The 15419-nt window shown below is 40.3% G+C and overlaps 1 protein-coding gene across 1 annotated transcript in view; it reads left to right on the top strand.

The window, feature by feature from the left end:
* The window catches only part of Pou6f2 (POU class 6 homeobox 2), a 445133-nt gene that overhangs the window by 382544 nt on the left and 47170 nt on the right, over window positions 1–15419 (top strand). The window contains exon 6 of the mRNA XM_004840260.4: window positions 1149–1286. Within this exon, the coding sequence (XP_004840317.3) occupies window positions 1149–1286 (138 nt within the window). The remainder of the gene's footprint in view (window positions 1–1148; window positions 1287–15419) is intronic.

The following is a 15419-nucleotide window of genomic DNA, read 5'->3' as shown; positions in this document are numbered from 1 at the left end:
TCCACCAAGTGTTATCTTGGCAGGTTTCTGCTAAAATGCAGGAATTTCATGGATGTGGGAACCCAATGATGGGAAATGCATTATTATACACAACAATTGTTGTACTGGAGAGAAACTATACGGAGGGAAAAATAACACCCTAGAATAAATACAAATGAAATTCATGTATCAAAACCAATACTGTGAAACTAGTTTAAATGTTTCTTGAATTTATATCTAGTCATTAACCTAAATGCAGATTTCAGTTCAAGCCATACTTCTGCCTCGTGGTCAGAAAGCCTGGGAACTTGTGGCGTGGAAAATTGGCAGGATAAAGAATATTGAATTGGTCTCCCTGGAAAAACAGATTTTGGCAGGCATAACCCTCCCTGAGCTGGTCTCTCTCCTCCTTTCTTCTTCCCTGTGTCACTCTTGTCCCAGCAAAGGAGCCAAAGGAAGGGCATCTATGAGCTAAACCAGCAGGCAGATGTCAACCTGACCATTCGCCAAAGGACTTTTCTCATTGATCTTGAAGCCCATGATTGGAATGAGTCCCCAAAGTCCTAAAATTAGACTTGCCCATTGGGAACACAGATTTCCATTGATTCTGGTTTCCTTCTTCAGGGAAAGAAAACTGGGGCACCTGCCTCACCAAATGGCCCTAAAAGAAACTGCAATCCACCAATGGAAATGATAAATTCACTCACAAAAGACTCCTAAAAATCCATTCTGCTCTTCCATCCCTCCCCCCCACCCCCCATTTTACTTCCATGATTATTTCAAGGATAGCAAACATTTTGTTGGAGTTTCATTTAGTCTAGGGGACAAACTCTGGGAACTTTTCTGAAATGATTTCTTCAACTTGGAAGATCCTAATAAATAGCCCACCTTGTGCCTCAAGTTCAAGTTCATTCCCCTCTGAGTCCACCCTAAGCCCAGGCTCCATGAATCAGCCCCATGTTGGTGGGGAAGGTTTTCTTTCCAGCCTCGCTTCCACCCTCCCCAGACTCCATGGCTTCAGCAAGATTCTTCCCCGGGCCCTGACAGTGGGTTCAGGGTCCTTTGCATGAGTAAACTGGGGTGAGAACCACAGCCCCCAATGAATGTTGTCCGTGTGCTTTGCCTGTGCCTCTAGGTGGTTTTCACCCTGATTTTTTCTTTCTTTGCAGCTGGTTAATAATCCTCTAGCAAGTCAGGCCGCAGCGGCTGCAGCCATGGGCTCCCTAGCAAGCTCACAGGCCTTTGGCAATGCCCTCTCCAGCCTTCAGGGGGTCACAGGTCAACTAGTTACTAATGCACAAGGACAGGTGAGTGGGAGATGGGGACAAGAGTGAATTTTTATGGCAGATTGAATTCGGAAAGGAAATGAATTTCTTTTGCATGACAGTGATATGTAACTGCATCTATCCAAGGCAAATAAATAATGTTTACTAGCAGTGTCAAGAATAGAAGAAGGGTTGGGAGGTGTTTCTATATTTTAGGAGTAAGATTTTTCTTTCCTTCCCTGAGAATGTCAAAGACAGATTTATATATTTTTTTATTTATGTATTTATTTATGCAATTACTTATGACCTTTGTTGAAGAAGTTCCTACTGAGGTATTCTTTGAACCAAACCAACAAAGTTAATTCTTTGGAAATAAAATTTCAGTTTTGCTTTTGAATTTTTCATTTAAAACAAAACACGCTTAGATATGATAGGGAAACTGGTAAGCTTCCTTCCTTGGTTGCTATAAGATTTCAAAGTGAGTCTCCATAAAGGCAACATGTAAAGTATGGGAAAGTGCTGAGAAGCCCTGTTAAAGCAGCCAAGGAAAGGGGGAGTTAGAAGGAGGCCGATTACAAGTCACCTTGCAGCTCCTGCCGATTCTCGGTTCTCAGGAAACCAGGAGTCACCTGTGCGCCTGCAGATTTTCTTTAGTCTGTCAGGGTCAGTCAGTTGCCCTCATGTCATGAGAAAGAAACCATGCCCTGATGCTGCTAACGTGCCCTTGTCACATGTCCCAAGATGACACACTGAGAGCGCTTTGGATTCCCAATAAACCCAAAATTGACATGCAGAGCAAACAAGAGTGAAGCTGATGATATCAGGGGTGCCCTCCAATCAGAGGCCCGGCAGGGCCATGAGGACTCTGGCTTCTCCATTGTAGCTGTGTGTGATCATGAAACCCAGAGAGAGAGAGAGAGAGAGAGAGAGAGAGAGAGAGAGAGAGAGAGAGCATCCTCACAGATTTCCCTTCTCAGGGTTATTTATCTTTTATGGGCCCTCTGCTTGGCCTGCTCTGGGGTGAGCAGGAATTGCAATCTCTTCGACCCTGTTTTTATCTTACATAAAGAGTAAACAAAGATGCATTATAAGCTAAACCATCTCCATCTACATCCCAGGGAAAGAAAAAGCTGACCTTGTTCTATTTCCTGGGCGGGTGCAGGATTGTCCCATCAGAAGCCCCAGGGCTGAACGATGGCACTTGTCAAAAAGAGGCCCCATGCAATGAATCATCTTATCACAGGTGCACACCACACATATTAAAGGAGGGCTGTGTGAACACCGTGCCCTCTACAGTAACCTTTCAGTGTCTGCTTTAACCCTTCTTCCAATCCCTTTTTATCAAAGGATCATTTTATGCAGCTGCCTCTAAATGGAGGCTCTCAGAAGCCTATTAAGATTTCTGGAGGGATGGGGTATTGGGGTGGAGGAAAAGTTGGTTTAAATACATATAACTCATATCCGCATCAGGTCAGTGCGAGAAGCTGCTTCCTGGAATTGTGCCCAGAACAGAACACCTTGCTGTCCTACTGCCAGGTGGATAGCCCTTGAGATGTAAATTTATTTTTCTCCTGGTACTGAGAATTGGATCCAAGCCTTCATACTGAGCTACATCCCCAGCCCTATTTTTCTTTTCATTTTGTATTCTGAGATAAGGTCTCACTACATCACTATGTTGCCCGGACTGGGCTTGAACTTGCGGTCCTTTTGCCTTAGCCTCCTGGAGTGCTGGGATTAGAGGTGTGCGCCACCGAACCTGCTGGGAATTTTAAGAGTTCAAGATAGAAAACATAATCTACTGATGAGACTTTCCTTTTGATTTTTTCTTTTCAACTTCTAAGTAAAATATGCAACTATGTCCCACCGCTTGAGTATTTATAATGGAGAAAATGCTTTATTGTCTAAAAGGAATTACTCAGAATTTATTCTTCCGATGATTTAATGGCTGATTATGTGGCCAGTTATAAATTCTCAGAGGTTAGAGTTACAACCTTTGCCAGCCCCTAGTCCCAGAGTTAGCTCTCCCAACTCACGGGTATCCATAAAAAAATGATATTCCAAGTAGAAGACTGAGTGCTAATTTTACTTAAAATTTTTATTTCAGAAACTGTGTTATGATAGTTTATTTGATATGGTACACAAGCCTCCTAAAGTGGAAAAGAATTACATTCACAGAGTCATCAGTAATGCCTACTACTCCGGAAGTCTTGTCTGAGCTTCAACACGTCTCCAGTGATGTCTCATCCTCCTAGTACTGAAAGAGTACTAGAATTAAAGTTACATTTACAGTAGATAAATTGATCACATTAGTGAAGCCCTGTGTTTTTTGTTTTAATCTTTGGAAATGGTGGTAGACACTTACTATCAAAAAGATAAAGGCAGGAATAAAACTTATTTGGGTGTGTGGGTGTGTGTGTGTGTGTGTGTGTTCATGTTCCTTTGGTGTGTGTTAACGTGATCCAGAAGGTAAGAATGCATTGGAATCAGGTTAACATAATTAGTCTTGCTCAAAATACCATGTGACTAGCACTCTAAGAGGCAGAAAGATCTCAAATTTAAGCCCAGCCTGGGCAATTAGCAACTTGATGAGGCCCTGTCTCAAAATAAAAAATAATAAAAGGGCTGAGGATGTAGTTAAGTGCGAAAGCCCTGCATTCAATCTCCAATACTACAAAAAGAAAAATAAATGTGAACTAGGATAACTACACCCAGCCCATTTTTATTTTCTTAAAAAATAACTCAATAGAATTTTCTCAGAAAAGCTACAATGAGAAAATTCTTACTATATTTAAAAATTCTTTTATTGGAGTTTTTGACAGCAACTGCTTTTTACATTTGCAAGTTTGCTGAGGGGTAACATCACTGAAAGCTGCAAGTAAGTTTGAGATGCACATGTTACTGGTGTTATGTGTATGGGTGAGATTAGGTCTGCAGAGAAGGCATCAGATAGGCAATAGATTGCGCCCGATCTTTGCTCCCTACCTTCTAAGCATTTTGGAAGGGGATACCTGGAAACAAAAGGCAGGAATGCCCTGACTCACAGCCCTGCGTTTGAATTGAACCCCATCCGGAAAGTTCAGATGGACCCGTGTGAGGCTGTTGCACACAAATGGTACTAGGTCAGCATTCCCCATGGGGTGATGGAGGAGCATTCTAGAATTTTCCTTCAGGCTCTTGGCCCTCAGCTCGAAACAGGAAGAAATCTTACCACCTGGGACTCTCTATTCTGTGTCCTTGTCTTAGAATCTGACTGTGTTTCCATTAGCTGGATTCCAGTAAATGTAAAGAGATAGGAAATCTCAATATATTGAAGGACTTTTTTTCTACTCTCTTTTATTCAAACCAGAAATTGTGAGCAAATATTCCGGAAAAATTTCAGTCATTAATATACCTTTCTAACTCTGCCCATTCATGTGGTATTAATTCAAAAGACAGGCACCATTTAATAGTTTTGTTGTTGTTTTGTTTAATTTTTGTTGTTTTTGGTGCTCGGGGTTGAACCTTTGCATGGAGCTACATCCCCAGCCTTTTCCCAGTTTTTTATTTCAAGACAAGGTCTTGCTAAGCACTAAGTTGCCAAGGCTGGGCTGAAATTTACAATCCTCCTGCCTTTGCCTCCAGGTGGAATTGTCAGCTTTAACAGAAATGCTACATTCTAAAGTCATAAGGCACATGTTTCACCCAGAGATACTCAGGTATTATAGAATTATATTGTATCCTCCTCAAAAAACTAGGATTAGAGGTCCCATTTAACCCAGCTATTCCCCTGCTGGATATCTTCCCAAAAGAATTAAAAGAATCATACCACAGCAATGTATGGGTATCCATATTTACAGTGGCACAGTTTGTAATAGGTAAAACTTGAAAACAGCCCAGTTGCCAATCAACTGGTGACTGGCTAAAGAAGATATGGAGTACTCCCAGTGGTTTGGCTGCCTGCCTTGAAAGTGCAAGGTCCTGAGTCTGATCTCTGGTACCAAATAAATAAATAAAATGGAGTACTACTCAGCCATAAAGAACGAGAAACTAGAGACATTTATAGCTAAATGGATGCACATTGAGGCCATACTCTTAAGTGAAATAAATAGGACACACATGTGTAAATACTGAATCGTTTCTCTGGTGTGAGAAATTGAAAATGTAAATAAGGATCAAAATTTATAATACATAATGTGAAATAGGAAGAAAAGGTGCAAAGGGGAAGGGGAAGTGGGAGGGGTAGGGGAAAGGAAAGAAGGGAATGGAATTAATATGAGAAAATGGAAAAATGGAAACAAAGTCTTTGTAAATAGGGGGAGGTGGAGGGGGTGAAAGGAGGGCAGGGGAAGGGGGAAAAAATAAGAACCAAGAGAGACTATGTAAAGGTGCAAATCTTCAATGATGAATGTCATCATATTGCATACACCTGAAATGTACCAATAAACTTAATGAATTAAAAAAATATATATTGTATCCAACTGCATTCTGAGATGGGAATGTAGCATATCTTCTCCTGGTAATCAGTGGCCACAAAGTTGATCTTGGCTATGGTTGCTGAGATGAACACATTGGTTCTTTTCATTTACTGGATCGGGGACCTGGGCAATTGCAAAAGGTAGGCAAGGATATAAGCCTACACTATGGACCTGAAATCCCAGGTGAGCCAATATTAGCTCTATAACCTGAGCAAATTACTTGAGCTGTCTGAGCCTCAGTTTTCCTGACCTTAAAATAAGGATATTAAGAATCTCAGCCTCTAGGGCTGTGAAGATGAAATGAGATAATGTGTTTTTAAAAAAGCCTACCCAAGTATCTGAGTACACATCAGTGGTTGCCATCACCACCATCATAATAGTTGCCACTGTTTAAAGTTTTGTGCAGTATTTTCTGGAAACCTATATGTGGTTTTAGGGTGCAGCAAGAGGCCCTGTAGTGTACAGCCAAAGAGGAAGGGTTTGGGAGTCACATCTGCCATTTGATAGCTACAGGCATTGGGCGATTTCCTTAACTTCTCTGTGCCTTGATGTCTCCATCTGGAAAATGGGGATGGGATTGAGATGTTCCGAGTGGAGTCAGATACACAGGCATTTCACCATGGTGGTATCTGTTCATCACAAGGAGATGTATTTGGCCCATAACTCCATACACACCTGTGCTGAAGGTGTGTGTGCGAGGAATTTGAGGGTGTGAGAGTCATGGTAGCAGAATATCAAAGTTATTTGGGGGAAATCTCATCCTTATCTGATAGTTCAGTGGGTGAGATGTGTGTGTGTGTGTGTGTGTGTGTGTGTGTGTGTGTGTGTGTGATGCTCATTTAGTATGTTTGGGTTTTGGCAAGTAGACTTACCATCGATTTGTTCAAGTATAGAACTGGCTTTCCTTATGCCCCTGGCAATCTCTTTATTGGCATTATTATAGAAAAGTAAAAGCAAATGAAATTTTATTTTATCCTGGGATTAAGGAAAGCATTTTACATTTAACAGAAACTCAGAATGTTTCCTGATGAAATTAAGTCCTCGACCACTGTGAAGTTTTCATAAATTGTAGCAAATAAAGTCAATGACTGCCCCCATCTAGGTCTTTAAAGAACCAGTAAAGCAAAAGCAAAGAAGTAACTAAAATTGGGTATGGTGACCCATGCCTACAATCTCAACACTCCAGGAGGCTGAGGCGGGGAACACTGCAACTTTGAGCCCAGCCTGGACCATGTAGTGACTTAGCAAGACCCTGTCTCAAAATAAAAAATAAAAAAGAGCTAGCGATGTAGTTCAGTGTGAAGGCTCTAAGTTCAATCTTCACCACCAAAAGAAAAAAAGAAACAACTAAACAACATTACTTTTTTAATATAGAGAAAGAGAAAGAAGTAAAGAGACTTACCCACACGGGTTATTCAACAGTAGACAAACTATTACATGACTAAACAGCGATGGGTAGAGCTGGTTTGGTGAGGCAGAAGGATTTGCTGTGGAAGTGTGGGACTCTCTCTGAAAATGACGACCAGGCCATAGTGGAGAAAAGCAAGCCACTGTGTGGAGGAGGGTGTACTCTTGCTGTACAGAAGCAGCTGTGGTGACCTGCCTGGAGTCAGAGTTCTGGGCTGGAGAGAAAGGACAGAGTCAGAAACTTCTCCAGCCCCATGAGGGAACAACACTAGCTGTCCAATGTGCCCATTTCAAATGTGCTAAAAAGGCATATCCTAGACTTGCAGAAGATGCCACATGCAGATATCCCTCCCAGTTGTTATAATCAGCTAACACCCCTGGAGGGCAGTGGGATAGCTAAGAGGCTGGGGTCTGAGTGGAGGTGTATCGCATGACTTTTCTGAACCTCTGCCTTCTCCTCAGTGAGTGGGAACCGCTAGCAATTCCCACAGACATTCATGGTTGGAGTTAAACATGATGATGGGGACAGCTCTTCACACGGTGCCTGATACATCTGAGGCACTTAATAAATTGCAGCTATTTTTTTTAAGAGGAAAAAAATAGCAATTGACCCTGCTATGGGGTGCTAAAGTAATTTAGCACAAAAAATTTAAACAGAAAGCTGAGAATCTTTTAGAGCAAAGCACTGTAAGATGAATGAAGATAAAGTTATAATAAATGCTAATCTCAGCCAAAGGGCTGAAAGATGATGAATTTATTCGGTGAGCATGGATTGAGCCATTTGTAGATGTTATTAGGTCATCTTAAAAAAAACTAACAAAGCCACGGCTTTGAAATAAATGGTGTATATTTCTGACCGTGTGACCAGAGCAAATCACGTAGATTAGACAGAGCCAACCAAAGCCAGTTGCGCAGGAATTTAGCGTTTCACATATATCCCTTTATCTCATTTTTACTGAAATGCAGGAAATGTATATAAAAATAACTTTTTACCCAAAAAAAGTACAAAATACCCTTGTTTACATTTTTCATATTAATTTTGGATCACTTATTTTTAAAACAAAACATTATAGAAAAATCAACACCCTTTCTTCCCAGCTGTAACCAGCTCTGTTTTCTTTTTTATACTGCAAAATATTAATTAAAAAGGCAAAATGTAAAATATGCACAGAATGATACTTTTTAAAAACACAAAAAGACTATGTTTAGACATTTTGCATAAATAAGAATCAAACATGTTCTGTTAAAAATTCAGAGTTGATGTCTGTGTATTTTCTGACAAATATTATGAACAGAGCAAGCTCTTTATATAATATGCTTCATTATATTTTTAGCTATGTTTTCTAAACCAAAAATCCAAACAAGCTGACAAAAGATTTTTATTTTTTTCATTTGCAAATGTCATGACAAGAACTTGTTTTTAAAGGTATAAAAAATTAAATCCCATTGAATAAACCACATTTCAAATAGCACTTTTTAATAGAAAAACATTTTTTAAATCGACTGTCTAGAGACTGGGAAATCTATGTTCCTGGGATTAGTAACATTATAAGAATTTTACCCAAGTTTCATCCCAGTGATAAAGATAAAACAACAACAATAAACAACCTCTCTCTTTCTACTAACATATAAAATCCGCCCTTTGAGCCCAGTTAAGAGTTTTATGTCCTCATTTCAGGAGAGGCAATTGTATTAATGCAGTGTTTCCCTAAGCGAACGCCTTATGAGCCCTTCAAGACGCTCTACAAATGAGCTCCCAGGTCAGACCAGCTGTGCTACTGTTTTGCTCAGTACTCACCATGGACTCCCATCCTGTGCGGCTGTAACCCGCATGGTTCATTGTCTAGAGTGCAGAAAGGCAGGCAAGCTGCCTTGAGGAGTTGAACTTTCTTAACCTCTTTTCCCTCCCCGAACACTTCATAGAATCCGAACTTGCAAAAGCATGCTTTAGAAAATACTGCAGGAAGTAATTCACACTCTTTCTTACCTATGTTGTAATTTGCACAGACGGGTCAGAGGCAGAGTCCACGTGATTTGTTGATGGAGTCCCTGCGGGACCAGCCTGGGGTCCCCTTGGTGGTCAGTGGTGCTTTGGAGCCTGGTACACAGTGACTTCAGGGCACTGGTCTCCCTGGGAGGCTAGGTAGGCCCTCTGGAGACAGATAAGACTGATCAGGGCTCAGCGGCAGGCAAGGCCCCTGGCAGGAGCCAGCGCCATCCTGCATTATGGCAGCATTGTCCAGCACAGGTCTTTCCTGCCAGAGACCCCTCTCTGACCCCTCCCACCCCAACCTCTAGCCCCACCTCCATTTCTGAAAGGAAAGGGTCTACAACCCCCAAATTTAACTTGAGAAAGTTCCCTCCAAAATCGTTCTTTCTCCTCTCCATCCCCAGCAAAACTCAGCCACACAACCTGTTGGGGACCGTAAGAGGGCTGGCCAGGAGCAGACAGTAAAACATCTGGCTTGGGGGATTCCTCCTCAAGGCCCAGCTCGAGATGACCCAGGTCTCACTTATCTAATGCACAATGTCACATGGCCGATCTGCAGTGTTCTGTGTGGCTTTGACTTCTTCATCCCTAAGTATGTCCTTTTCCTGGGATAGGGAAATGGTTTCTCATGAAGACTCCCTGATGAAGGCTGTGGACGCAACCTGTGTCCTACTGGGTGGGAGAGGGGCCAAGTTACTCCTGCCCTTCCTAAGTAAAGCTGTAATTCCAAACACAAAGTAAGTTTCCATGTGCCATCTGCAGGTGACTTGGAGCTGATCAGAGCTACTCAGCCTGTTTTTGAATCTGTGTTCATTATTATATTTGATCCTAATTACTGCTCCCTTATGGCAAATTCCTACCACCAAGAATCACATGGCTCACCTCAGTGTGCAAAGCTATTTAACCATCTTAATTCTTGGAAGAGGGCTAGGTTTTGGCTGAATGTTCTTTCAGGCCAAGTGACTTTTTTGGTTATCATATAAGAGAAACATTTGACATTAAGCTTGTGTGTCTAATTTATTTCACTTAACATTGTGGTCTCAAGCTGGATCCATTTTCCTACAAATGATTCCAGTTTATTTTTCTTTATGTCAGAGTAGTACTCCATTGTGTTTAAATACCACATTTTCTTTGTCCATTCATCTGTTAATGAACATATAGACCATTTTCCCAGATTTAGCTATAATGAACTGTGCTGCTGTAAACCTAACTATGCATGCATCACTGTAATATGGTGTCTAATTCTTTTGGGAAGATACATAGAAGGTGAATAGCTGGGTCTAATGGAATTTCTAGTTTTGTTTTTTTGAGGAATCTCCATACTGATTTCCATGGTGGTTGTAGTAGTTTACATTCCCATCAACAATGTAAAAGGGTTCCTTTATCTGCATAGCCTCGCCAGCATTTATTTGGTTTCTCAGTGTTATCCATTTCTGGGGTAAGATGGACTCTCAGTGTTGTTTTAATGGCATTTCTCTAATGGCCAGCAATGTTGAACATTTCTTCATGGGTTTATTGGCCATTTGTACTTCTTCTGTGAAGCATCTGTTCATTTCACTTGCTGGCCATTTCTTGATTAGGTCTTTTATTTTGGGTGGTGTAGTCTTTTGAGTTCTTTATATATTCTATGTATTTGTCCTCTGTCTGAAGTATAGCTGGTAAAAAAAAAAATTCCCCGTTCTATACATTGTCTTTTCACTCTATTGGTTGTTTCTTTTGCTGTGCAGAAGCTTTTTTATTTGCTATAATCCTATTTGTTGATTCTTGGTATTATTTCTTGTCCAACCAGAGTCCAGGATTATGATGTCTCTGATTTACTCTTGTTACCCAGGATTGTTTTTGTTATTCGGTGTCTCAAATCTTTTATACGTGGCAGAACCAAGATATTAGCCCAAAGTACACAGCCATTCTCCCATACCACCCTGAAATTGGTTGGTTCAAAAACCTGGTTCGTTTCCTGAATGCCGCATAGACAAATCAAAAACTTCAAAACCTTCTTTTCTCTGTCTACAAATGGGAACTGTTCATTCTTGCCCGATCAATCTCACAGCACTGTCCTCAAAGTATTCAGATACATATACACTGAAAACTGCAGATATAAACTGTACTAAATAAATACAAGGTATTTTGATTTATATTTTCAGCATTATTACTTTCACTGATCAAAGGAACTATATTAGTCACCTTTCCAGTCCCTGGGACACAACACCCACTCACAACTCAAAAGAAAGGTTTAATTTGTCTCACCATATGGGGGATTCCATCCATGACTGGCTGGATCCAAGGCAGAACATCATGGTGCAAGGGTGTGCTGGGAAATAGCTGCTCACATCAGGGGAGCCAGGAAGCAGAGACAGAAGGGAGGAGCTTCCAAAGACATGGATCAATCTACTGCTGAGTACAGCGACCTGATCATCCAATCACATTCCGAAAGCCCCACCTCTGAACCCATGAGACTTTGGGGGGATTTTGATCTAGGCTATAACAAAGGTATTTGCAGAAAATTCTCAAAGCAATTGGAAAATCTGCACTTCATCTTGCCAGAGAAAACAGCCTCAAGGTGTCAGTGCCTGGGGAACCATAGATCTCCTGCCTCCTAGCAAGACACCTTAACTGCCAGGAAAGTTGTCCATGGGTTAATCAAAGTAAGCATTTCAGAGCTCAGTAGGAAACCTCATCCCAAGGACTCTTCCATGGTAAGAGCACCACACAACAAAAGAATGTTAGAATTAATTAACCTCCTAACGTGGTAAGACCCCATATATTTCTATATATTTCCCTTTGAGAGCTGCTTCTCCAATGAGGTGAGCATTCCAGAAAAAAAAAAAAAAACAGAAATATCTGCTACTGTATTTTGAATTTAAGAAACCACTGATTTTTAATTGTGCTTCAAGTTACACCATGCGTGGAGGCAATACAATTAAAATGCCACATTAGACAAATCTATCAATTGTTAGAGGTAGCCTAATTGCACAAACGTTTAAAAATCTCATAATTGAGGAGTGTGTTGAAATCGAGAAAATGTGTTACATATTTGATAAACAGCCTTAACCAAACCTAGTATACACTGGTCTAGAATTTAGTAAAAAGCCAGGGATGAAAATGGAAGCTATTTTTGTCTCATGTTTTCCAACTAAAGGATGAAAGCTAGAGTGAATCTTTAGAGAAAGGAAAGAAGGGCTGCATTTTGACTTAGCATTCCTAGAACAGCATTAACTCTTCTTGCAAACTATTTAATGGGTAAGCAGAGCTTTATCAAAGAGAAGAAAACATTACATTCACATGGGAGAGACATTCAACCTCCAAATAAGCATTCAGTATCATTTCCTACCCCATATCCCCAAAAATGCACCCAACTGTCTTTTTGGCCCGTGAGTTGTAGATGTGATGCACACCCTTAAAGATGTCATCAACTCACAAGGCCAATAAGAAAGAGAGATAGCTCAGAGATGTGGAGGAATAGAACAGTCACAACTCAGAACAAGAAAGGCCAGGTTCAAGTTCAGATGTGCAGAAGTTCAAGTTCAAATGCCTGACCCCATTGAATTTAATGCATTAGCTCTAGGACGTTGCTCCAAATTGCCATTTATCTCATCACCTAACCTTTCCATCTTGAGTAACAACATCAGAAGATTCTGAGAAAATGTCATAAAGCAAAGCGTTCTGAATAGTACAGTAAAGTCAGGACGTGATAAAGCTTTATATTTATACATGAATTGCACTAAGCAAGCAGTGCTCAGATAACAAATAAAAAGTGAAGTATGAGGGCCAGGGATTTAGCTCAGTGGTGCCACTGCCTGCCTTGCTAGCACAACATCCCAAGTTTGATCCCCGGTACTCTCAAAAAAGAAGTAAGTGTGAAGCACCCCCAAGATGAGATACTTACCAACAGATATTCACAACAAGCTAGTCTTGTTGAAGTAATGGAGGTGAAGTGCGGATGCCCATTTACCCACATAGTAGACAGCCTGGAACAAAGAATACAGGGCTTCAAATCAGACAGAGATCTAAATCCCAGTAGGAGAGATCTAAATCCCACTGGGCAACACCAGGCAAGGCATCCACTCTCTCAGCTATAGTTTTCTCTTCTATGCAATGACAACAATAGCTTCCTCTCAGGGCTGATCAGAGGATATTAGTATCAATAATAAAATCAATAAATTGCTGGCATTATTGAGCACTATGTGCCAAGCACTTGCCATATTATTTCATTTCATCTTTACCACCACCACCAATCCTGTTCATCCACATTGCTCAGATTAAGAAGCTCCCAAGATCACCCAGCTAGAAATGGTAGCATTCATGATTGATTTTGTCTGATGTCAGATGATTGTTCTTCATCACCATGCTCTGATAATAATTTAAAAATTTTTGTTTTGTTCATTGATAAAGTCCAAGAAGCAAGAACAGCACTTTACACATTACAGTGACCATAAACAGATAGTAATGAAATCTGTGGCCTGAATGAATAGAGTATTTCATATAGGCTAATATGTGATTCAGTAAGCATTTTGCTTTAATTCAGCATTTCATTTCATTCTCTCCATGGTCCTGCATTATTATCTCAATTTACTGCTGATAGAGGAACTACAGGTTTAGAAAAGTTAACCAGCTTCCCAGAAATGATAGTGTCTGTCTGGAGTTGGGCCCAGATCTGGCTGGTTCAAAGCCTTGATTTCCTCTGAGCAAAGCTGCTTTCCCCATAATATATATTAGTGCCTAATACAGTACCTGTCATTTAGTAGACATGCCATAAATACAGAGCTTATATGTGTGTATTTTTAATCTTTTCAAGGTAGAGGATGTAAAATAAGGCCCATTTACTGTATTAAAGTTTCATGTGTAAATGCTTTTAAGTGGGCCATCCAACATTATCATATCTGATGAAAATGGCAGTTGTCCATTTACTTAACTTTCCTCAATTTCTTTTAACATGTTATGGTTGGTGTAAAGAGTAAACATAATAAAGGATGTTAAATGTTTGACACCCACATAGCGAATATAAGGCATGTCCTGCCTCTCCCACCTTGTACCCTTGACCACATCTGTCTTGAAACCACAGTCCCTCCAGCTTTCAGAGAGGACCAGCCTGACAATTTTTCGTCTGCTGCCCACACCATTAGTAAGCAGGGAAGCTGGACAAGCTTGTTTCTTCCAAGTGTCGGCAGCAGCAGCAGGCCAGCTGATGTCTAGCCTGCCTCCCTAACGTAACTGCTTGACACAAAAGCACTCACCTCCACAGCAAAATGATGTGTGCAAACCATGCCAGATAACCAAAAGGAAGGGAAGAGTGCTATGTGTAGGCAGAAAAAACAAACATCTGGTTTTTAAAATTAATTTTATTGGTACAATTTAGATATACATAATGATCACATTCATTATAGGGAACTTGTACCTGTGCATGATATATCCTGATTCCACTTTTTTCCCCACTTCTCTCTCCTCCCGATTCAACCCCTCTTCCTCTCCTTATTTACAAAAGCTTTGTTTTCATTTTTTTTCCTTCCAAACATCTGTTTTAAGTTAATAGAGAATTTGCAGATTTAATTGCAAGTTGAAAATGGAAGGATTTGTAATGTGAGGATCTTTTTGGTATCATTGCGTTTTTAAATGAATCACTTAGGTTTTTAATATAAAAGAGTCTTGGAGAAAAAGGATGATTCTGTTTAAAAGGTGATGTGCCAATTACTTAAATGACCACAAAAAAGAGAGACATGGTGCGCTCCTTGGGACTTTTGGGACTCATTTTGATTTTGAACCACAAAATCATATACATTTTAAACTGAAAAGTAGAGCTTCCTCCTTCAACTCACATGGAGGTAAGACAGTAGAAATGGGGGTGGTATTCATAGTGTTGTTGACCTGCACTTGTCCATCCAATGAAGATCCTAGAAAAATCAGAAAGTACTAAGAACTTAGCCTTCTCAGAAACCAAACCTGAATCTACGAACATGACTAGAAAAGCTCCAATGTTTTTTAGAAACATTAGGTATATTATTTTTGAACTCTGAGTTACCAATTAAGTTAATGGTTTTACAACTAAATATCGCAACTATTTTTCCACATTATCAGCTCATCCATTATTTAATAATATATGTATGTCTAGTTTGTGAATAATTTCATCTGGCAAGACTGGCAATAAACATCTTCCTGATGAAACTGGCTTTCAAAAATAACTTTTGAAATTAAAATGTCCAAAATTCAGGCTACATTATAAATCATTGCACTTAGAACAGGACAGTCAGAAAATCATTGTGTTAGTGATTTATTAACAATGATAAATCACAAGTGCCCCGGAACCAAATTCGAAGTACGAGAGTAGTT

The sequence above is a fragment of the Heterocephalus glaber genome, unplaced genomic scaffold (assembly GCF_053883595.1).
Source record: "Heterocephalus glaber isolate CG9 unplaced genomic scaffold, H.glaber_assembly_v1.0 deba00001610, whole genome shotgun sequence".
Lineage (NCBI taxonomy): Eukaryota > Metazoa > Chordata > Mammalia > Rodentia > Bathyergidae > Heterocephalus > Heterocephalus glaber.
Note: the sequence above shows the minus strand (reverse complement) of the source record. Positions and strands in the feature narration are given on the sequence as shown.